The 23,298-nt window shown below is 45.1% G+C and overlaps 1 protein-coding gene and 1 long non-coding RNA gene across 5 annotated transcripts in view; one reads left to right on the forward strand and one right to left on the reverse strand.

Moving 5' to 3' along the window:
• The window catches only part of LOC100912071 (uncharacterized), a 55,613-nt gene that overhangs the window by 7,790 nt on the left and 24,525 nt on the right, over positions 1 to 23,298 (reverse strand). The gene's annotated exons all lie outside the window — the stretch shown is intronic.
• On the forward strand, positions 315 to 22,928 carry Kcne3 (potassium voltage-gated channel subfamily E regulatory subunit 3). Of its 4 annotated transcripts, none has more exons than XR_015638143.1 (3): positions 315 to 395; positions 6,196 to 6,683; positions 20,568 to 22,928. XR_015638143.1 is itself a non-coding variant. In XM_087586439.1 (3 exons), the coding sequence occupies exon 3, from the start codon at positions 6,236 to 6,238 to the stop codon at positions 6,557 to 6,559; it is 324 nt and encodes a 107-aa protein (XP_087442565.1). In that variant the 5' UTR covers positions 315 to 395; positions 4,223 to 4,364; positions 6,196 to 6,235; the 3' UTR covers positions 6,560 to 6,942. The 4 variants fall into 4 exon arrangements, 2 of the variants coding, with proteins under 2 accessions (XP_087442565.1, NP_071571.1); XR_015638142.1 differs by lacking the exon at positions 20,568 to 22,928 and adding an exon at positions 11,762 to 12,009; XM_087586439.1 differs by lacking the exon at positions 20,568 to 22,928 and adding an exon at positions 4,223 to 4,364 and having other exon boundaries at positions 6,196 to 6,942.

Below are 23,298 nucleotides of genomic sequence, written 5' to 3' on the forward strand. Positions count from 1 at the left end.
AGAGAGGAAACCAAGGCCCCAGAGAGGAGCTGCCCAGTGGCACACAGCTAGGCGGGTGCCACCCCTGACTCCACCAAAGCCTAGCGCTTGGTCTGGGTTTCTGGAGATCAGCTTTTTGCTAGGTTGGCTGAGACAGAGACACAAACGAGAAAAATTCTGTCCGGGATCCAGGAAGCAGGTGGTTCCCCACAACCGGGTGAGGCCAAGGAGCTGGGCGGAGGCGCCCCAAGCCAGCCAGCGCTGGAGCTGGAGTGCTAAGGCAGGGCGGGGCCAGAGCAGGGACACCCTGGGAAGGAAAAAGGGAGCCAAGAACCAGTAGGAGTGCAGAGCTGTGAGAGCACTGAGCGCCGCTGGGCATCACTGCAGTGCTCACCGGAGACAGATCGCAGAGTCAGGTAAGGCACCACAGTCTGGGCAAGATGTGCAGGGGTTTCGGTGTCTTCCTTGAGGGGAAGGACCCGACGTAGGGTGCTGCTAACACAGAGTGGAACTTCCCCAGGGAGAAACAGAGGGAGTAGGGAGTTTCGCTGCGCTTGGAAAGGCGTGTGTGTGATTCGAAAGAGCTGTCCCAGGCTCCCCTCGGGGCAGCAAAAGCTCCTCCTCTCCTACCGAAAGGGGAACACACAGGTCTGCAGCGGACACTCACGGAAATAACATTCCAGCAGTCAGTCCCGCTCAACCAAAGCTGCAGGCTCTGCAGAACTGCCGTGCACATTCTCCTTCACTGTGACCAGCCCTCGGCAGATCCTCGGAGATCCTGGGACTGGCTGAAGCATCATTTGCTGCTAGCAGCAGGTCTAGGTTGGAAGTCAGGAGTCTTGGGTTCTGGTCTTCAGGCAGTGTAAACCGGTGCAGGTCAACCATGGCTCTGTGCCTTGTGCTTTCTTAGGTCACCACCTGTAAAATGGGTCTCCTGCTCCAGTTGCCCCCATGTAATCCACATTAGGGTAAAGGGGAATGTTGGGGAGGTGTCTCTGCCAGTGCTTTAGATCAAAGTCCTCATCTCTGCCTCCCGCTCCTCAGTAATTCGCATGGGAGAAAACTGAGGCCCCAGGATAATCTTATCACCAGGGGCCATATTGAATTAGAACCAGTGTTTCCTCACTCCTAGCCCAGGACTCTATTTCACTTAGAGATATTGAATAAACTCGTTCTCTCTGGCACTCGGCCACTTTGTCAATTCCAGACGGAGGAGTGCTATGCTGGAGGCATTAAACTCCCTTTAAAGTCTGTTGACTCCCGAAGATGAAAACCAACCAGAAACTTTCCGCAGTTCAAACTCCTTAGGGCATGTTTCTATCTGTGCCTTCTATCGGGGGTGCTTGAAGTACGTTCTAAGAGGGAGGCAGACAAGACAAGAACCCCCAGCCTTCCCCTTGGCTACACAGATTGGCCCAGTAGGGGCAGAGAGGTAGATCTCCTCTTTCTCACGAGACAGAAGGCTCTTCTAAATGGCAAGAGCAGCAGGATTCATCAGAGAGGGTGGGATACAATGGTGGAGGGCAACCCCTGGTGTCTGTGGGTAGTGAGAAGCACGGGGGGGGGGGGCACTCGTGGGATGACTGCTCCTGGTAAGAAGAGGTGAACTGAGCCATGGAGAGATAGGGGGAACAATGTGGGCAGGTTTCCCAGCAATGTTCTCAGGCTTGCTCTTTCTAAAACACTTTCCCGACTATTGTCTCCTCCAGTACTTACGGGGTAAGCACTAGGCACTGGTAATTACCTCTGTCTTACAGATATGGTTCAGAGGAAATAAATGAAGTATTCAAGGTCACATGGCGAGACACACAGCCAGGATTGGGATCATGAAAGGCACCCTTGAAAGGCGAGATCACAGGCTGAGACCCGGGCTGTCTGTGTGCCGTTTGTGGGTGTGGATGGCCACACCTTTAGTAGGTACACAGAGAAGAGAGTTGCAAAACCATTTACCGGTGTTTGGGGGCCAAGAATGTTTGCCCTTTCAACAAATAGGCTCAGATCAAATGTGGGAAGTGTCCGGGTTTCCAAAGGAGGCTCAGAATTTCCCTCTCCTGCCCCATGCCACCTGTTCAAGTGGCCTTTGCTTTATCTAAGGCAGCCTGTCTTGGTCTAACTTGGAGTCTCTCCTACGTTGGTTTCTATTGAAACCCTGAAAGCTGTTTCTGTGAATCCGTTGAGGGAAGAGTTGGGGAGGGTACTGTCTTCTGGGAGAGGTATTAATTCACTTGTTCTCTTTAGCACTCACTATGTAAACAGGACTTAAGAATAAAGAAATGCACGAGGCCCAGGCCCAGGCCCTGAAGCCTCCAAGCATAGGTGCAGGGACACACTGGGCCCACATCTATACTTATGCACAGTTTCCAAATGGCACAGTTCTCTAAAGAGGCTGTTTTGAAGGTACTCCGGTAACAAACAAGAGGAGAAACTAACTAGTGAGTAGGAGAGGGGCTGTCTCTAGAAAGGCTATAAGCAGGCAGCATAGAGGAGGGGTCTTGATGAATGAATGAGTTTGTAGAGCAGATGAGAAATGCAACAGAATTCCTGCTTACGAAGAGAGACATGGGAGTGCAAGGGCTGCAATGAGTTCACAGCCTGGAGCTCATTGTCCTGGTCACAGACACTGGGAGAGCCACAGGGAGACAGAGCCAAGGCAGGGTCACATCGAGAGGAGTTAGTTTGTTTTCCAGTTTGCTCAGTAGCTGTCAGTCTCCTAAGCTAGGCCATTGTCTGTCTCACCCGAGGCTGCTCTCTGACAGGCTCTGCCTATTCCAGCCTGGAAACCTGATAATCAATGAATTTCCAGGAGATGGAAACCAAGGGACTCAACGGAGAAAAGCAAAACACAACAGTGTTTCTGTTGAGTCAGGTCACAGGGAGCCAGTCTGCGCCTTCTTCAGCTCTCGGTTTCTCCTTATCCCAACGGGATGCCCAGCACCTGCCACCTTGTCCCCACCCAAACCCAGCACCCAAGGACAGGTACTATGACCTCTGTGGTCTGAGAGGCCCCAACAGGAAGGTCTGATGGGTGAGAGTTTGTTTGACTCCACTCATGAATCCCACCCTGCCCTTCACTTGCCTCTTACCCCAACTTTGCACACAGTCTGTCTCTTCCCCCGGCTGGGGCAGATAAGAGGCTAGGAGGGAAAAGGAGCAAGTGGATCAGTTTGACTGGGCTGGAACGTCGGGTGTAAGTCAATCCCTGGACTCAGAAACATCTTAGCCTGCTGGGAAGACTCTGTAGCCTCTCTGTCTTGGGCTTTGAAGTCCGTTAGAAGGCTACCCAAGGCTACCCAAGGGCAGCCAACCCAGTCTCCTAAGATCTCACAACTTGGTTCTGCGATTCACAGGATATTTGAGCTGACCATGACCCCTTCATTTTACAGATGCAGATAGAAGCTGAGGTTAAAAAAGAAAAAGAGAAATCACATGCCCAGAGTGACTTATGCTGGACCATCACAGCTGCCTGGGCTTCCATTTCCTTTCCTGTAAGACTGGAAAATGAGAGCATTTAGCCTTGGTGAACTCTGAAGGCCTGTCCTGCTCCTACGCTACACAAACCACCACAGCTCTCTGTGGGATTTACAGCCAAATGTTACATAATGCTCTTTAATCTTCATGATAAAGCCATGGTACAGAGAGTTAATTCTAGGACATATTCATTTTAATTATTTTATTACATTTATTGGGAGGTTGTGTGCATGTGGAGGTCAGAGAACAGTTTTCAGGAGTAGGCTCTCTCTTTCCACCATGTAGACTACAGGATCAAACTCAGGCCATCAAGTTTAGCAAGTACCTTTACTCATGGAGACATCTCGATAGCTCGCTGGGACACATCCATATGCTGTCTGTCCAAACAGATTTGATTAGTAATGCATCATTTCTATGAACTGCAAGCTGCCATTTTACCCTTGGAATTCTAAAAGGTTCCTACTGAGGTGTTAGCACCCCGGGGGTATGGAAGGGTTTAAGGTTGTTCGGTTGTTACAAAGTCACCTGATTAAGATGTTGTGAGCCTGGAACTGGGAGACAGCAATCAGATGTCCCTTGGCCACTGAATAGTTCTGTAGCTACAACTCTAGGCTGGCTTGAGCCAGCTGTTGCAGGAAGGGGAGAGGAGTAGGGGTGGGGTCAGAACCCACAGAAAGATGCTTACGCAACCCTTAGGAACTGTGTGATCCACCCTTGGTTCTGAGGTTTGTGTCTCTGGTTCCTTTCTCTTCCTCCTCTTCTGCCTCCTCCCCAGTTTCTAGCTCTGAGCCTTTCCTGCCAACACTAAAACTCTGGCTGCATCCAGATATACCCTGCAAGTACTGAGAGGGCTGTAGGACGTCCACGCAGAGATCCTCAGAGGTGTCTCAGAGCCAGCAGAGTCTCCGAACTGTTTGGTGAGTTCTGCAGATCGGTGTTATCTTCCCTGTGTCGTGCCAAATAAAAACCCTTTCAAGGAAAACTGAGCAGGGACAGGGAGCGTTCACCTTCGTGTGTGGATGCTTCCAGTTTCCAAAAAGCCGAGAACGTATCTGCTTCTCACAGTGGAAAGCACCTTCGTCCTCCTCAATGCAGGAAAAGAATGCATTCTTCCTGCACGCTTGGGAAGCAGGGTGGGGGTGACAACCTTCTGAGCTATAGTTTAAAATGCACAGCCCCAAACTTGCCCTCTTAACTGTCTGCGTGCTCAGCTACCCGTCTTCACATTGCCATGCCATAAATCTCCAGAACGTTGCATCTCGCAACAGACACTTCACCCTCATTGTCCCACCACCCCCACTGACAATCTCTTTTTGATAGGTAAGGAAGCCATGCCTGTCATGGCTTCTAACTTCCCTCCGTGTGGGCTTTTCTAGATCCGTGCTGTCCTGCTCCCACTTTGTCATGTCTGTCCTGGTCCAGGATTCAGCATCCTATTCCTAAATGTCTTTAGACCCTTGTCACCGGGCTGCCTCAACTCTTACCCCTTCTAGGTCACATTGCAACTACATGATTATTTCTAAACACAGATCTGCCCATTTTGCCCTCTTGAAATGCCATGGCACTTTTAAAGCCAACTACAGGATCAGGTTCCAACACTCGTGTGGCACTCACAGTCCCCTAGCACTTGGCCCCGTTGGGTCCTTCCATCCCACATCCTGTCTTCTCCTTCTGTCCATCTTACATTCTGATCTCTTTATGACACCTTCCATTCCTATAGAAGTTTTGTGTGCTGTCTTGTTTGTGTACCTTTGCTCATCTCTTTCCCAGCCTTGCCTTCTCTACCTCTTAGAACAGTTCAAGTCAGTTCAAAGAACTCCATTCTGGTAAACGTTCTCTAAGCCCTGATCAGAGTTGCATCGTATCAGGTTGGCAGTGAACCATTGAGTGTGAAGACTTGGGTTTGAGCCTCTTCAAGGGGTCAGCACAGACCCTGATCCAGAAAATGGTGACTGATTAAGTGACTCATTGAGTCATTAACTTCACTGTGTCTTTCCTGCCTGCTTGCTTCTTATATCTGAATTCAGGAAGTCTGTGTTCTTGTCTCTCCTTGATCCAGACAAGGGCACAAGTACTGAATGGTAGAGAACCTCAAAGGCCTTTTGTAGAATGTAGGCCAGTCTTGGGTGGCAGTAGGGTGCTGCTCTATTATCCTGTTCCCCAAATTCTGCATCAAGTTATTATAAGTTTTTATCATTGTTAGAACCATCTTTTTTTAGGGGCGTTTGGTATGTATACGTAATAATAAGGATTGCTGACAGTTCTACCTAGGCGAAAGAGGGCTTTGGAATCAGCCATTGAATTATGGTTGTTTGGTCTATTAAGGACTCCTGAAAATAGACACTATTCACTACTCCTTGATCAAGAACAAACTACCTATTTGTTTGGGGTCTCAGTTTCCCTGTGTATAAAATGGAAGGAGCTAGATTAAATAACTCCTAAAGTTCTTGTGGCCTAAAGTCTAGTGAATTTATATAATCCAAGAAAAAAAAAAAGGGAGTAGCATGGCTTTCAATGGCCAGGAAAGACTATTCTGCACACACCATGGGATGCTTCCGTAATTGCTCACATACAGCAGAGGGGAAACCCCACTTAACACTTCCCATCACTGAGCCTGAGGCCTCGAGCAGCAGACAAGAAGAATAGAGATGAATGATAGTATCAGGGCTCTAGCCTAGGTATACAGTGGGGAAGTTGTTCACACTGTGGGTAACAGAGCCACCCTTTCTTTTTCTCTCTCACCATCAGATCACATTCCAGCTCTTCCCATACCTCGATTTCTGTTGCTATGGAGACTTCCAACGGGACTGAGACCTGGTACAAGAGCCTCCACGCTGTGCTAAAGGCTCTGAACACAACCCTTCACAGTCACTTGCTCTGCCGGCCTGGGCCAGGGCCAGGGTCAGGAACAGGGCCAGACAATCAAACAGAGGATCATCGGGCTAGCCTTCCCGGCCGTAATGACAACTCCTACATGTATATTCTTTTTGTCATGTTCCTATTCGCTGTCACTGTGGGCAGTCTCATCCTGGGATATACCCGTTCACGCAAAGTGGACAAACGTAGTGACCCCTATCATGTGTACATCAAAAACCGTGTGTCTATGATCTGATGTGAGGTGCCTGAGGACAATGGAAGATTATGATGTCTGAGGATTGTCTTCTTGGGTCTCCGGAACTCATCTCGACCCTATCAAGCCACAGTACCTCTGTCTATACAAGATCAACGAGAAATTGGTAAGAGAGTTAGGTCATCACTGGGACCAGAGAAGAGGGGCTGATAGGCCTGGTCTTCTGGATGAGACATTTTTCTAGACACAGATGCGCATTATAAACTCAGAGCCCGTGAGCACACATATAAAAGTATGGACAACCAACAAGTAGGAGAGGAAGCTGTGGTGAAGGGAAATGGAGCAGGAAAATGCTCTGGAAATATAATCTTTTAATGTATGATCTTTAACATGAGAGATCTTGATAAAACAGAGAATGCTACTTACTTGTATCGATTCAAAGTTTGTTCTTTAAATAGCCTTAATATTTGTGGGTTTTGCCTCATCTGCCAAGAAAACGGAACAAGTCCTATGACTGGAATCCAGGAACTCTGGTCATTTCTTCTAGGACTTTTCAATCCCACGTCGGGTAAGATCCAGGCCAGAAGAACATTCGGCCGAGCACAATGATGCATGTCTACAATTGTAGTGCTCAAGAGGCTGAGTGGGGAGGATCATTTGAGTTCAAGAGTTCAAGACCAGACTACTCAAGCTCTATCTTGGAAGGGACTTGGTGGGGGCTGTTGAGAAATATCTTACTTTTACAAATATTACCAAAGACACGTCACTGTGCTAACGTATTGCTCGGGCACTTCCTGGATCTTAAGACAGACTGCAAAGTACAGAGTCGTGAGCATGACACCATTAGTGACACGGCCACATGCCTCTTGAGCCTCGTCACTGTGCACTTCCCAGTCAGGGCTCTAATCCCAGGGGCTTCATTACCTCGGGTGTAGCCTCTACTCTATATTCTGTGAGAAATGTTTTAATAACAACTTGAAACTTGCTTCTGAAGCAAGTTCTTGAAAGCCCACTGTGAGTGGTACTTGGGTAGTCCTGGGTTACATAGGAAAGTGAACTGAACAAGCCAGGAGGAGAAAGCCAGTGTGTAGCCTTCCCCATAGATTCAGTTTCAGTACCGGCCTCCAGGTTACTGACCTGATTTCCCTCGGGTTGGATCTAAGATGAAGTAACTCTCCCCTCCTCCGAGTTTCCTTTGATTATGATGGTTATCACAGCGCTACAAACCCTTAACCAAAACAGCTGGATATGTCTCTTTTGGGCCTTTTCTTTTTTTCTCTTTAGTATAATGAAATATTTAGACTTGAAAATGTAAATGCCTTACCAACTCTGATCTTACATTCATATAAGATTAGGCTGAGGCATGTAAAATTGCGACTTGTAGGTCAAAAGCAGGTGAATACCAGGTTGTTTCACGTGGTTCTCCCTAATTATTCGTAGAGTGTGGTGAGTGAATTCTTTACTGGCTATTGTTCCAGGTCCCAGCCTTGGAACCACCCACTGCTGTGGCTGACTTCCATCTGCCGGGCTCTGTGTGCTTCCCAGAATGTGTATGGAGACATACATGCTTGTATTCAGCAATCTTTCGAAGGATTTTTGACAGCATTCTCTCAGTGGCATAGGATTATGGGTGGTCTTCCCTTTCCACTTCAGTAGGGTGTGTCAATCTTGACTTATAGGACCCAACATACCATAGTTGCATTTTAAAGGGCAGGCGTCTTCTCCCTTGAAATGCTTCTCAGTGAAAGCACAGGCTGCTCTTGCAGAGGACCCAGACTTGGTTCCCAGCTCTCATGTAATGGCTCACAACCATCTAACTCCCGTTGTAAGAGGTCCAATGTCTTCTTCCAGTCTCTGACACACAGACACACATGCAGGCAAACATCCATACACACAAAACAGAAATGAAGAAACTTGTTTAAATGATAAAAAAAAAAATGGTTCTGTGTTTCTTGAAAGCTCAAAAGAGCACATGCTGCCATGAGCAATTATGTTGGATCTCTGTAAAAGTGTTCCGGGCCCATGTTCTGAGCTCTTCTTTATCTCTTCTTAAGAGGGAAGAGGTGACTTCCTTAAGGACATAGGACAAGGCAAGACAACAGACTCCAAAGTCCACAGCCAATGGGATTTTAGAGGCTATGCACTCTAAACATCCAAGTAAAAAGTGCACTGTGATTGAGTGTGGCAGATGAAGAAAGCTCTCAGTGTTTTTGAGAAATGAGGGGTTGGGGATTTAGCTCAGAGGTAGAGCGCTTACCTAGCAAGCACAAGGCCCTGGGTTCGGTCCCCAGCTCCAAAAAAAAAAAAAAAAAAAAAAAAGAAAAAGAAATGAGATTAACTTGATCAGCAGGGGTCAGAGAATGGAGAACAGAACCGAGCTTTGAGATGTAAAGAAGCCGGCAGACTGAATGGAGAAAGTAAGACAGGGGAGCTTGGAGCAGAGGCATTCAGACACTGTTCTTGGAACCCGGGAGAAGGAACAAAACCGTCCGGTGTGGTTGCTCTGACTCCAGTCCACATTTGTGGAGAAAGCTCAGCACGCTCAGCACACTAACACTTGGCAGGAGACTTAGGACAATTCTAGCTCCTTTACTTGCAAGTTATAGAAACCTGATGTATATTAACATGGCCGCAGAGGGGATTATGAATGCCGCATAGCTCATGGCTCAAGCAGGCCCTGCAGAAATAAGGCAATTCGAGGGATCTCAGGACCAGGAACTATGTCTGAATTCACAAACTAGGAACGCCGTCTGTCTCGCTACTGAGGATCAGATTAGACACAATTCTAGAATTCTAAGGGGGTCGATTTAACATTCTAATATGCTCTGATGAAGGCATTCCTCTCAGCCTTCTGTCAAACTGACCCCAGAGGGAGCTGTCTCGTGGTAATGAGACATTCACTCAGCCCACCTGATCTTTGTCTGCATTCGTTCTGCCCTCTGCTGGCCAAATCTCAGAACATCGTCTTGACTCTCCAAGCAAAGTTTTGAGACTCATTTATGGACCAGATGTATTCATTGCGTGCATACTTTACAGTAAGCGTCGCCAAAGCATGACGTCATACATAAGTAAGCAAGCAACCCCTGAGGGCATGCGTTTGCTACACAGCAGACACCGGCCTGTGAATTTACATGTCTCTAATTTAGGTGTTAATACCTGACAACAGCACGACAGCAGGTATTTCCCATAATGGTTTCAGAAAAGCTCACTTATGTTTGACCAGTGTCTTCAGAACAAGCCATCCAATCATACCTGTGGCGTGCACAGGCCAGATCTGAAAATGCCCAGAACTAATTGAGAAAGTCATCTTGAGAGCAAAGGGTTGAGGCCAGTGATGCTGAAGGAGAACACAAGACAGATGTTTCCTGGTGAGGGATGCTTGGCAGGAAAAACGTGCAAGGGACAGAATGAAGTTCACTCGGGAGAAAAAGAGCCTAACAAAGTGTGCCTCGTCTCAGGGTGTGTCTAGCTTTGGTCTGAGGCACAGGGAGCTGTCATACGTGGCTGGGACATAAAACATCCACAAAACGTACACTCTTTTGGGGTAAGGGAACCTCTGGCACCCCTAAACTCGTCAGTTCGTTATTGTAAGTCACCGCTGAGGTGGCCTAGAGGAGGAGGTGAGGGGGTTCTGGCCAGCGGAGGACAGTTCTGTGGAGAAGTCCAGCAGCCATGAGCTGCTGTAGGAGAGCAGTGAAAAACAAGCTCACCTGGGTGTGCTTGTAGTTGAATTAGCAACAGGGCAGTTCCTGGGGAAGGGTCTGAGGTTTGCCACCAAGTTAATTCTACCTTTAAAAAAAAAGATTTATTTATTTAATGTATGTGAGTACACTGTTGCTGTCCTCAGACACACCAGAAGAGGGTGTCAGATCTCATTACAGATGGTTGTGAGCCACCATGTGGTTGCTGGGAATTGAACTCAGGACCTCTGGAAGAACAGCCAGTGCTCTTAACCACTGAGCCATCTTTCCAGCCCTAATTCTACCTTTTGTGTCTCTCCTTTTTACCATGTTGGGCCTGCTGGTGATTAGAGGGGTACTCACCAACACCCAAGCATACTCACATTTGCTTGAGGGCCAGTCTCTGGGGAAGGGGCAGTACTAAGGGGATGACAGAACCACTGGACTTCACAGGACTTCATCAGCATCCACCATAGCTGTGCCCACCACAGTTGTGCTAGCTGGGAAATGGGAGCAGAATGTTCCTCTTAAGAGAGCCTTCAAAGTTAAAAGACAAGATGGAAATTGGGTGGGATGGAACATGCTTGCAATCCTGGCACTTGGGAGGTGAGGTAGGAGGATCATGAGTTCAAGACCATCCACAGCTACATAGTGAATTCAAAGCCAGCCTTGGTTACAGGAACAGGGGTGAGGAGAAGGAAGGGCACGTGAAATAAAAAACAAAAACACTGTAATAGACTAAAAAGTTAAGTCCCAGAAAGTAGGGGGGGACAGATACTAATGTGAAGGTGAAAAGAGGAAAGGGACTGGGTGGTGGTGGCACAAGTCTTTAATCCCAGCACTCAGGAGGCAGAGGAAGATGGATCTCTATGAGTTCGAGGCCAGCCTGATCCACAGAGTGAGTTCCAGGACAGCCTGGGCTACACAGAGAAACCCTGTCCTGAAAAACAAACAGAGTACAAAAACAAGGAGAACGGATGCTGGTACATAGCTCAGCCAGTGAAGCGCTTGCTTGGAAAGAGGCTGGGCATGATGGCATGTATTTGCAATCTTAGCACTGGGGAAGTGGAGACACGTAGATCCCCGGGACTCACTGGCCAGATGTCTAGCCTCCTTGGAAAGCACCAGGCCAATAGGAGATTTAATTTCATAAAACAAGATGGCTGAGAAACAGCATCCAAAGTTGCCCCTCTGGCCTCTGCCTGCACATACACAAACATGTACAGGCATGTGCAAAAAGGAGGAAAAAGAAGTATTCGTGGATGCTTCTAGAAGTGGGTTAGTTAGAGAATTAGTAAGACTTGATTAGGAGGTGCAGTAGAGTTTGGTCCATGGGTGGTAACAAAGCAGGCTGATGGTGCCCTGTTATTCAGTGGCCCAGGACAATGACTCCAACCACTTCAACATGTATTCCTCAGAATCTTTCTGATTGCAGCTTCTGTTGTGTGCTTAGTGAAGAGAAAGAGAGAATAGGAGTCCAGGGCCAGAAGTTTACTCTAAAGTACTCATAACAAAAGCTGCATATATTTCTTTTGCTTACACCCTGTGTTGTATCCTCCAACAGTTGATACAGGAGGTCTGCCTGGCTACTCGTGTCCCAGCCACTGTCTGCTACTTTTGAAAAAGAGAACAAAACCTGATGGGCAGCTAGTAGTCTTGAGTCTACCCTTCTCTCTCCCAACACAACTGGTCAAGATCAAAACACTCATGATGCTGCCAGAAGGAAGAAATGTTGCTGCTTTAATTGGAGCTAATAAGGAGGGCAATTATGGAACCCTTAGGAACATAAATAAATCTGTCTTGTGAATGTGACTTTGAGACTTTTGATCTCTCCCTGACCCCTGCAGTGGCACCAATGAGTCTGGTCTGTTCTCATTGGGATGGTAATATTAACAATATCAGTGTAAGCACAAGAGGCTCAGACAAAGCAAGGCTTTTAGAGCCAACCCTGTATAGAAAAAGATTCTTCTTTCAAAGTGCTACCGAGACTCCTGAACACGATCTGCCTGATGAAATCAGAGGAGACGCTTGCAGCCGTGGTTAACTCGTGACAGAGAGTGAGCTCCTGGGGGTAGACGAGTCAGAAGTTAGTCAAGAAGAAAGAAGCGGGGAAGAAAACTAGTATGTGATGAACAGCTGCATCCTTTGGTACACACTGCCATGAACCAAGGGACGCCTCTTCCTGGGGACAGCTGACAACCAGCGATGAACGAATAGATAAGACGATCTCATCGCTTCAGCTTGGAATAGCTCTGAGCGGCCATGTCCGCTCCAGAACTCCAGGGTCAGCCAAGGCTTCCATCACAACCATTCCGGGTTAGCTTTTTTCATCTACTCACTCCTGCTTCCTTACTTCTTTACCCCCATCTTCCCAGAGGGTTCCCCAAAAAACCTTCTGTGCACAATTCTCCATTTCTAAGGAAGCAATGTCTCCTCAAGAACTGCATTAGCACTGAGTCTATTCCAAAGTCGGTGTCTATTAGAACAGAGGAATGGGGTAATAACAGTGAAGGAGGCAGTTACTGGTTCTAGTAAACTAAAAGAAAACAAAAAACCAGAGAGGAGCAACGCTAACAGCCTCGCCGCCACCGAATAGAAAGAACTAGCCGCTAGATGGCGCAGCCCTATAGAGCAGCGGTTCCTTCACAGCAGAGAATGTTGCCTTAGATACGTCACTCTGTGAACGGGGTGGGGGGAATGTTGGCTCATTATTTATGCCCTTTTCCCCCCTTTTACACATTTTAGGGACACAAGTGTCCTAGCCTGTTTCAACACCTTAACGCCATGCCATTGCACACATTCAACTGATCTCTACACAGGATTCCCAAAGTCTGTTTTGTTTTTCTACCCACCACAGTCATTGTTGCCAAGGGGATGCTAATGCGATAGGACATGAGGAATTCCAAACAGTTGCTATGATTCTCACCTAAAAAATGAAGAGAATGGCAGGGAAATCTGTGGAGCCCTCCGTCCCCAACCCCCCTCCCGACTGCATGAGGAGCTGACATAACATCACTGGTTGTGAAATACAGCGGCTCAGGGAAAGTAGTCACGGGAACCGTCGAAGAAGATGAAGAGTTTGAGACAAATGTATAATTGAGTCAATCTATCAATCCTCTTGTTGGAGAGTTAATAAAAAGAAATATTTCCACTCAGAAAAACATTTAGTCTGTTGAAGGTCGGAGGATTTTCCTTACCTCAGGGGGAACATACTTAGAGGTTCCTTTTTCCAGTATAAATTTCTAAAGGAGAAGAGTCTGTTTGTCTAGGGGAGGAACACTCCAAGAATTACAGGGGGAGAGAGATGGATTCTGCAAAACTTGGAAGATGAATGGGTAATAGGGACCTGCGTTTGGTCTTCTCCCAGTCCCCTCCCTCTCTTGCTGTCAGTGATGACTGCAGTCACCCAGAGGAATGGACACCAGGTCAGGGGGTTGGCTCTTCTTCTGACAGGTCCATACCTGCTTGGACAGTGAGAATCTTCAACGTAACTTCAGTGGACCAAAGGCAGTTCTCCAGGTTTTTCATGGCTTCCAGTGCTTCAAGGTCTCTCTCTCTCTCTGCATTATGAGCGGCCGACTGTGGGTCTCTATTTGTTCCCATCTGCTGCAGAAGGAAGCCTCTCTGATGATGGCTGAGCAAGGCACTGATCTATGAGTATAGCAGAACGTCATTAAGGAGTCATTTTATTGCTATGTTTTGTTTTTGTTTTTGTTTTAGAACAGTAGTGTTTGGTTTACCACTACATCTCTGGGCTAGTCTCAGGTTCTTGGTTACCCAAGCAGCGTCAGGTATGGGTTCCATCTTGTGCTGTGGGCCTTAAGTCAAATCAGACATTGGTTGGCTCTTCCCACAAGCTTTGTACCACCGTTGCCCTAGGATATCTTACAGGTAAGACACCATTGTAGATCAAAAAGTTTGTGGCTGGGAAGTGTTTGCATTTCTCTTTTGGCAGTGTGCAGAATACCTTCCTGTACCAAAGACGCTAGAACATAGAATGCAAGCATGAACTTGACTGGGTTATCTGTTTTTGTGATATCTAACCTCTTGAGTTCTTCATATATTTTGGATATTAGCCCTCTATTGGATGTGTAGTTGGTGAAAAATTTTCCTGTTCTGTAGGCTGCCACATTGTCTGAATGACAGTGTTCTTCGCTTTCCAGAACCTTCTGAGTGTTATGAGACCCCATTTATTAGTCGTTGATCTTAATGCCTGTGTCAATGGTGTTGTGTTCAAAAAGTCTGCGCTAGTGAGTTCAAGATTATTCCCCACTTTCTCTTCTATAAGGTTCAGTGTATTCAGTTTTATGCTGAGGTCTTTGATCCATTTGGAGGTGAGTTCTGTGCAGGGTGATAAGTATGGATCTATTTGGATTTTTCCATATGCAGCCATCCAGTTTGTCTGGCATTATTTGTTGAAGGTCCTGTCTTTTTTCCAGTGCCTATTTTAGGCTTTTTTTAAAAATCAAGAACCAGGTGTGCATAGGTGTGTGGATTTAGGCGTAGGTCCTCGATTTGGTTCCATTTAACAATGTGTCTGCTTTTGTGGCAGTACCATATGCAATTGTTATTATGGTAGATCTCTAGTGCAACTTTGAAATCGAGAGTCTTGATTGTAACTGGACTACTGGCTACTTTATTGCGTTCTTTTTCCTACCACCCTTCCTCACCCTTCCAACCCCTCAACACTAGGTAGGAGAGAAAGAAGGCTAGAAGGGAAAGCAAGTACCAACCTCGTTAGACACTTCCTGCTGACTAGGGGCATCAATTTCCTTGGGGCAAGTCCGATCTTCACTGTCAGGAGATTCAAATTCTTCTCCATCTCATGACCACTTGACAAATCACAGCAGCAGGGGGATTAGCAGTAGCCTCAGCCTCTTGGGGCTCTGGCATTTTTATACCGTCTGAAAACTCCCCAGAATGCCAAACATAAGCTATCTTCAGTTGTCAAAATCACACCCCTGCCAGAGCACGAGACAAATCATAGCTGCTGTGGATGATCTGAAGTATCCCCACACTCCACATCTGGGATTAAAACAAAAATGTAATCGCATAACACACTTTTGTGGTTTTTTTTTTTTTTTTTGGAGCTGGGGACCGAACCCAGGGCCTTGCGCTTCCTAGGCAAGGGCTCTACCACTGAGCTAAATCCCCAACCCCCACTTTTGTGTTTTTAAAGAAACCAAAATTCTCACTACAGGTGACACCTCCAGCAGTTCTTTTATTCTTCAGGTTTGTTTTAGCTATGCTGGGTTTTGTTTTTTTCCATACGAAGTTGAAAATTGTCCTTTCAAGATCTGTGAAGAGTTGTGTTGAAATTTTGGTGGAGATTACATTGATTTTGAAGATCTTTTTTTTTTTTTTAATCCGGGGCTGGAGAGATGGCTCAGAGGTTAAGGGCACTGACTGCTCTTCCAGAGGTCCTGAGTTCAATTCCCAGCAACCACGTGGTGGTTCACAGCCATCTATAATGAGATCTGATGCCCTCTTCTGGTGTGTCTGAAGACAACTACGGTGTACTCATATTAATAAAATAAATTTTTATCCTACAAATATTTTTATTGGTTAGAGTTGCCACAAGATTTTATTTTCATATATTATTTGAGGCTTGCTTCCCTGATTTCTCTCAGTCCATTTGTCATTTGTACGTAGGAGGCCTACTGATTTTTGTGAGTTACTATCTATCCAGCTACTTTTCTGAAAAGTGTTTATTAGTTGTAAGAGTTTCCCAGTGGAATTTTTAGAGTCATGTATAGATGCTACCGTATCATCTGCAAATAAAGTCTGTTGACTTCTCTCCAATTCCTATCCCCTTGATTCAGTTGTCTTATTGCTCTACCTAAGACTTAAATTGCTATATTAAGTAGATAGAGAATTGGACAATGCTCCTTCTCTTCCTGTTTTGTGGAACAATTTGAGGAACATTGGCATTAACTCTTCTCTGAAAGTCTGGTAGAATTCTGTGCTAAAACCATCTAGCCCTGAGCTTTTTGTTGTTGTTATGAGACTTCTAATGACATCTCTATTTCAGTAGGAGAGATAGGTCTGTGTAAATTTCTTATCTGATCATGATTTAACTTTGGTAAGGGGTGTGTATTGAGAAAATTATCCATTTCTTTTAAATTCCCAATTTGCTTGAATAAAAACATTCTTAAAAGAATGTCCTTAAGATTCTATGGATTTCTTCAGTGTCTGTTACTATGTCCTCCCTTTTCAATTCTGATTATGTTAATTTGGATATCCTCTCTCTACCTTTTAGTTAATTTGAATAAGGGCTTGCTAATCTTATTGATTTTCTCAAAGAACCAACTCTGTTTTATCGATTCTTTGTGTTTATTTGTTTGCTTCTGTTTTATTGATTTCAGCCCTAAGTTTGATTATTTCACGTTATCTACTCCTCTTAGGTGTAATTTCTTCTTGTTCAAGAACTTTCTGTGTGCTCTCATATTACTAGTATGAGAACTCTACAACCTTTTTTTTTTCCCCTCCCGGAGCTGAGGACCAAACCCAGGGCCTTGTGTTTGCTAGGCAAGCGCTCTACCATTGAGCTAAATCCCCAACCCCTACAACCTTTTTTTATGTAGGCATTTAGCATATGACTTTGCCTCCTTGAACTGCCTTCATTGTGTCCCATAAGTTTGGGTATATTGTGTATTCATTTTCATTCAATTCTAGACAGTCTTAAATTTTCTTTATTTCTGTTTTGACCTGTTTTCCCAGTAAGTAGTCAGTTGTTCAGTTTCTCTGAGTTTGTAAGCTTTCCGTTGTTGTTAATATCCAACTTTAATCTTTGGTGATCAGATAGAATGTAAGATGTTATTTTAATTTTCTTGTATCTATTGAGACTTGCTTTATGTCTGACTATGTGGTCAGTTTTGGAGAAAGTTCTGGGAGGTGCTGAGAAGAAGGTATACTCTTTTGTGCTTGGGCGAAATGTTCCAGAAAGATGTTAGGTCCATTTGGTTTATAAGGTCAGTTATATCCAGCATTTCTCTGTTTAGTTTTTTTCTGGATGACCTACCTGTCTATTGGTGAGAGTGGGGCATTGAAGTTTCCCACTATCAGTGTGTGAGGGTTAATGTAGTAGTGTCTCTTTTACAGACTTGGGTGCCCTTGTGTTTAATGCATAGATGTTAATGTCCTCTTGGCGGATTTTTCCTTTGATGAATATGTAGTCTTATATCCTTCTATATCTCTTATGATAAGTTGTACTTTGAAGTCAGTTTTGTCAGATTTTAAAATGGCTACACTAGCTTGCTTCTTAAGTCCATTTGCTTGGAATATGTTTTCCATCCATTTATCTTGAGTTGGTGTATATCCTTGATGGTAAGATGTGTTTCTTGTATGGAGCAGAAGGACGGTTCCTGGTTTGGAGTTGTTCTGTTAATCTGTGTCTTTTTATTGGGTGAACTGAAGCCATTGATGTTGAGAGCTATCAATGAGCAGCATTTGTTAAGTCCTGTTATTTTCTTGGTGGTCCTTGTTATTTTTTGGGGTGGTGAGTGTGTCATTTGGTGTGTGTGTGTGTGTGTGTGTGTGTGTGTGTGCGTGCGTGCGTGCGTGTGTGTGTGTGTGTGTGTGTGTGTGTTTCCTCTCTTTTGACTTACTGGTCTAGGATTATTTATTCCTTTTGTTTTCTTCAGTGTGCTTAACATCCCTAGGTTGGTGTTTTCCTTCTAGCACTTCCCATGGGGCTGGATTTGTGGATAGAATTGCTTACATTTTTTTTTATCATGGAATGTCTTATTTTCTCTATTGTGATTAAACATTTTTCTGAGTATAGTATTCTCGGATGGCATCTATGGTCTCTTAGAATTTGTAGTATATCCTTCTGGCTTTTAGAGTTTCCATTAAGAAGTCAGGTGTTATTTATTCTGATAGGTCTTCCTTTATATGTTACTTGGTCTTGTTCCCTTGCAGCTTTTAATATTCTTTCTTTGTTCTGCAAGATTAGTGTTTACGTTATCATTTACTATGGGAGTTTTCTTTTCTGGTCCAATTTCCTTGGTGTTCTGTATACTTCTTGCATTTTGATAGGCATCTTCTACTTTAGGTTAGGGAAATTTTCTTCTATAACTTTGTTGAAAATATTTTCTGTGCCCTTGACCTGGGTTTCTTCTCTGTTCTCTATTGTGTCTTAGTTACCAAGAGTCTTTTTTCCATCTCTTGTATTCCTTTGGCAAAACTTGCCTCTGAGGTTCCTGTTCCAGTTCCTAAATTGTTTCTTTCTAGGGTTCCCTCAGTGTATGTTTTCTTTTAAATGGTTCTACTTTCAGGTCTTAAACTGCTTTGTCATTTTCTTCCACTGTTTGATTTTCATAGATTTCTTTAAGGAATTTAATTTCCTCTTTAAGACCATCTATTATATTCATAAAGGCTATTTTAAGGTCTTTTTCCTGTGCTTCAGCTATGTTGAAATTCTCAAGGCCTGCTGTGGTAGGGTTGCTAGTCTCTAATGAGGACACATCATCCTGGCTGTAATTGACTATGGTTTTACACCAGTGTCAGGCATTTGTGTTGGGAAAGATTTTAATTGTAGGTGCTGATACCTGGTCTTTGTTGAGTGGGTGTTTTGTTCCTTGAATTCTGTTGCCCTTTCTGGTTCTTAGGAGAGTCTGGTGGCTGTGTGTTGCCTGGTAGGATTTTCTGGGATCCTGATAGGTGTGGGCACTGTTGGTTTCAGGTAAAATTTGCTTCTAGGTATTGGGAGCTAATACTTAGGGATGGGGATAGACGGGGTGATGGTTGGTGTTGGGTGATGGTGTTGATGGGGTCCACAGAAGGGAAGAAAGTAGGGTGTTTGGTCAGAATCTGCTCAGTCCCCTGGGAGTGGTGGTAGAGTGAAGAAAGGCCTCAGCAGGTGGTCTGCTACTGAGCTGAGGATGAGAGCAGGATATTGAATTTGGAGGAATGAAAGGAGGGGTGAAGACCTGTAGTAGCCCTCCTGCTTTGTTTGCCTGCTTGTTTGTTTTTAAGTGAGGAAGTGTAATGCTCTTGTACTTGTTACCAACAAATCAAGTAATTCACAGTAGTTGAAGTTCCAAGCTCATAACAGCAAATCTTGTTTGGCTACATCAGTAAGGCACAGTAGTGGCCTATTAAGGGATTACAATGTTTTAGGCAACACAGTGTTTTGTTTAATCCTCACAGCATACTTCTGAGGAAAGACCAAGACTCAAAGAAGTTAATTGGGCTGACCAAGGTCATATGTTAGTAAATGCTAACGGCCAGACTCCGCGGAACTTTAGACTCATCATTCTTCGATGTTTAGTCTATTATTCGTTAATTCACTTGACCGTTATATAGTCTGACAGTAAATAGGATCAATAAAACTAATTCTTCCAACAGTGAGACAGATCGACAGATCTGGTAGTCTACAGAACAAAAGGCTCTTAGAATTGTAGAATGTTTTCACTGGCAGCTGGCATAGTGGAAGAACAGAGGCTTTAGAGACAAAGAGACTGAACTAGAATACCAGGCTCTGCTAGTCCTTCCTTTCTTCCTTCCTTCCTTCCTTCCTTCCTTCCTTCCTTCCTTCCTTTCTTTCTTTTTTTTTTTTTTGCCACCCCACCCCTGCTAATCATTTCTTATGTGACCTTGAGCAATTTATTCAACCAGTCAGTCAGATTCTCAACTTCCATATCCCTAGGCCAAATACATACAAACATGTTTTATTAAACTGATGTAAATATTAGCTATAATGGCACATAGATAAACTATGGCCATTATAAAAATAATATGGGCCCCCTTTTTGAAAATCATTAAGAAGATAGTAACAGGAAAGAACTAAGCCAGCTGTAGGAAACTGGGTGTACTAGTGTGTGTCTATAATACCATCATTCTGAACGGCAGCAGGAGGACAGAGGCTGGGCTAGACTGAGTTATTCTGTCTCAGAAAGAATAATTAGGTGCTGGACAGGTGGCTCAAAGGTGCTTGACTGCAGAAACAGGAGGATTTGAGTTCAGATCTTCATACCCACATAAAAACTGTGTGAGGCAGTATGCACCTGTAACGGAGATCAAAGACAGGCGGATCCCCAGGCCTTCGTGGCTAGTCAGCCCAGATGAGTTGGTAAACTCCAGGCTCAGTGAGAGACCCTGTCCCTAAAGAGGGGCAGAATAAGGTAGAGACCGATAGAGGAAGACTCCCAATGCTGATTTCTGGCAGCGAAGGCATACTCCAGGCATATATGCATAATGGCCCACAAAGACAAAACAGATACATGAGTGAACTTATGTAAGTAAGTAAATTACAGGGCTCTCATAAGTATGGGGACCTGATGACCCAACCATGTCTTGCATGGCTGGTATTATGCATTCTAATCATTTCCCCTCCCTAGATCATTGATTCTAATTCTCTCATGTTGCAGATGAGGGATTTGAAGTTCAAAGAAAAAGCAAGCCTACAAATTTTGGCAGAGTCGGGACCACAACTGAGACCTGTTTTGTTCCCAGCATTTCCCGAGTGTGTTACGGACGATGGGAAAAAGATATTCTTTGAACACAAGTTTCTATCAACAAGCACGTTTCTAAGCATTTGGGTAGGTGAAATCGACATTCTGAGGGATTTTTCAGAGTTTTTCCCCCCACAACATGAATCCCAGAGACAGATGTAGTACAGAACACTGCCCAGAAGTATTTGAAATGGACTTTTTAAAGGCGTGTACTGAATATGTCTTAGATGTCTCTCAGAAGTACTGTTTTGTGACTGCTCTAGGGCAGTAGAGTTTCCATGGGCTTTGATCTGTCTGCTGAGGTTGCTCAGATTGTAAGTTAGAAGCAAACAGATTTCTTCCATTAGGCAGTTCTCTTGGTATCCTCATCCCAGCTGACTTGTAAGCCCGAGGAAATAAAAATAATGGAAACCAGATTCTGGGAAAAGCATATTTGTTTAGAGTCACCCAGTTGCATCCAAAGGCAAATCTAATATGCCGTTCTCCCAGGAGGAAGGATACAGAAGCAAAGAATGCATCGTGACCCCCAAATTCTTTCCATTATGGGTCGCTCACAGTCAACACACTACAGAGGCAATAGCTAAGGCCCAAAAGAAAGTTACACAAGCCAGAAACTCAGGCTTCTCATCTTAGTTCTTCCACCTATCAGCCATTTGACCTACATTAATTCATCTGCCCACCCCTTTACCCTCTGAATCAAATTCAATCACCCTCTCCCTTCTTGGAACTACCATACCTTTAGGTTTTACATGTGACCCTTTGCCCCAGGTTCATAAAAACTTCTATGAAACGGTTTTGCAAACAGCACATTGGATGATCTCTGTAGCTCCTTTTAGCTCCAGTGGTCCTTAATTCAAAACATCTTCTTGCTATACTTTTGTTTTGTGTGTGTGTGCACAAGTGCATGCATGTGTGTGCATGAGTGTGTACATGCATGTGTGTGTATGTGTGGTGTGTGTGTGTATGGTGTGTGTGTGTGTGGTGTGTGTGGTGTGTGTGTGTGGTGTGTGTGGGGGGGTGTTTGTGTGTGGTGTGTGTGTGTGTGTGTGTGTGTGTGTGTGTGTGTGGTGTGTGTTCAGGTACTGAGGCATCACATTCCCCTGACAAGGGTGCTGGGAACCTAACTCCAGTCATCTGCACCTGTGTGGCACATGCTCTTAACTGCTGGGCCATCTCTCAGGCCTGCTAGTTATATAATTTATTTATTTTTATTTCATGTGCATTGGTGTTTCGCCTGCATTTATGTCTGTGGGAGGACATTGGATCCCCTGGAACTGGAGTTACAGAGTGTTATAAGGTGACATGTGGATGCTGGGAATTGAACTCTGATCCTCTGTAAGAGCAGCCAGTGCTCTTAAGCCCATCTCTCTGGCCCATCAAGTTCGTTCTTATGTCTCTTTTGACACATTGTTTTCAGTAAAACAGCTTTTCTGTATTTTAATGATCCCTGCAGTTCCCCTCCACAAACTCTTAAATGCAAGTCACTGGGGAGATGACTCTACCGCCGTGATGACACCACAAACCAAACTTGCATGCTGGACCTGATGCTGAATTTGAACTCACTCTTTGGTCCTGAGGATTCTGTTACTGGCCTCACACTGCTTAGCTCCTTACTTCCCTTAGAATGAGTCCCCCACCCTAGCAGAGGAAAGCCCCCACCACCTCTGTGTGAATGGGGTCTACTAGATTGCAGTGCTTACTTGGGTCCTCGGGGAAGCAGACACCCAGATCCAGTGAGAAATGCAAGAAAAATCTGCGAGGGATCCAGGGATGAGGTGTCCTGAGTGGGTTCCTGGGAGAGTTCAAATTGTAATGCAGCCTTGACCCCCATGTAAAAAGGTGGGAAACTTTAAAAGGAAAACTGGGTAGTGGGAGCCTAAGTCTTCCCATTCAGCTCTACTAAAGGCTTAGCTCTGATGACAGGGATCAGGGACTGCCCATTGGAGGAGGGGAAAGGCCAGGGAGGCTGTAATGAGGGTGGGGTAGGGCTGAGGGAACGGTGCAGCAGATTCCAGAAGGCACTGCAACTAGAGGCCCGCAGCTAGCTATACTCCTCCCAGCAGCCACAGTAGTTGTGAGTTGCCATGTGGGCGGGTGCCACACTGCGTGCGCACGTGAATCCCCAAAGCAGACACAATTGAACTCAAACGGAGGCTTCTTGTGCACATTTATTACAAACAGTTATTGAGTGTACAAAGTATTGTATTAGGCACTGCAGCAGCCTGCCTCCTCACCTTCTCCAGTGGAAGAAGTGAAGCTCATCTGGACCGGCTTCAGGTAAGGGGGCGAGTCTTTCGAGCTTGCCTTGACATTCGTGTATATTAAGACTACGTCAGGCTTAGTGCAAAAAAAAAAAAAAAAAATCCTTAGGAAACCCAAGGTAAGTTTGAGTTTGAATAAAATATTCCTCAGTTTGGGGAAGCTTGGAGCAGACTTAAAAACTTTATGCAACCACTGAATGTGAAAAAAAAAAAAAAAAAAAAAAAAAAAGGATCTTTTACTAGAACTGCCCCTGGAGACACCAGAGAAATCTTGAAGTTGCTCCAGCAGCCAATTGAGTGGTGCCAAAGCATGCTCCTCCCCTAGAGCCCCGCCAGCCAAGATTCATGATTTGCTGAGAGGCGAACCCAACACCTGTTGTGGCTCC

This window comes from Rattus norvegicus, chromosome 1 (assembly GCF_021556685.1).
Source record: "Rattus norvegicus strain SHRSP/BbbUtx chromosome 1, alternate assembly SHRSP_T2T, whole genome shotgun sequence".
NCBI classification, from domain to species: Eukaryota; Metazoa; Chordata; class Mammalia; order Rodentia; family Muridae; genus Rattus; species Rattus norvegicus.

Bases quoted from the DNA above. Each gene is read 5' to 3' on its own strand.
- Kcne3 (XM_087586439.1), top strand. From the start codon at position 6,236: ATGGAGACTTCCAACGGGACTGAGACCTGGTACAAGAGCCTCCACGCT.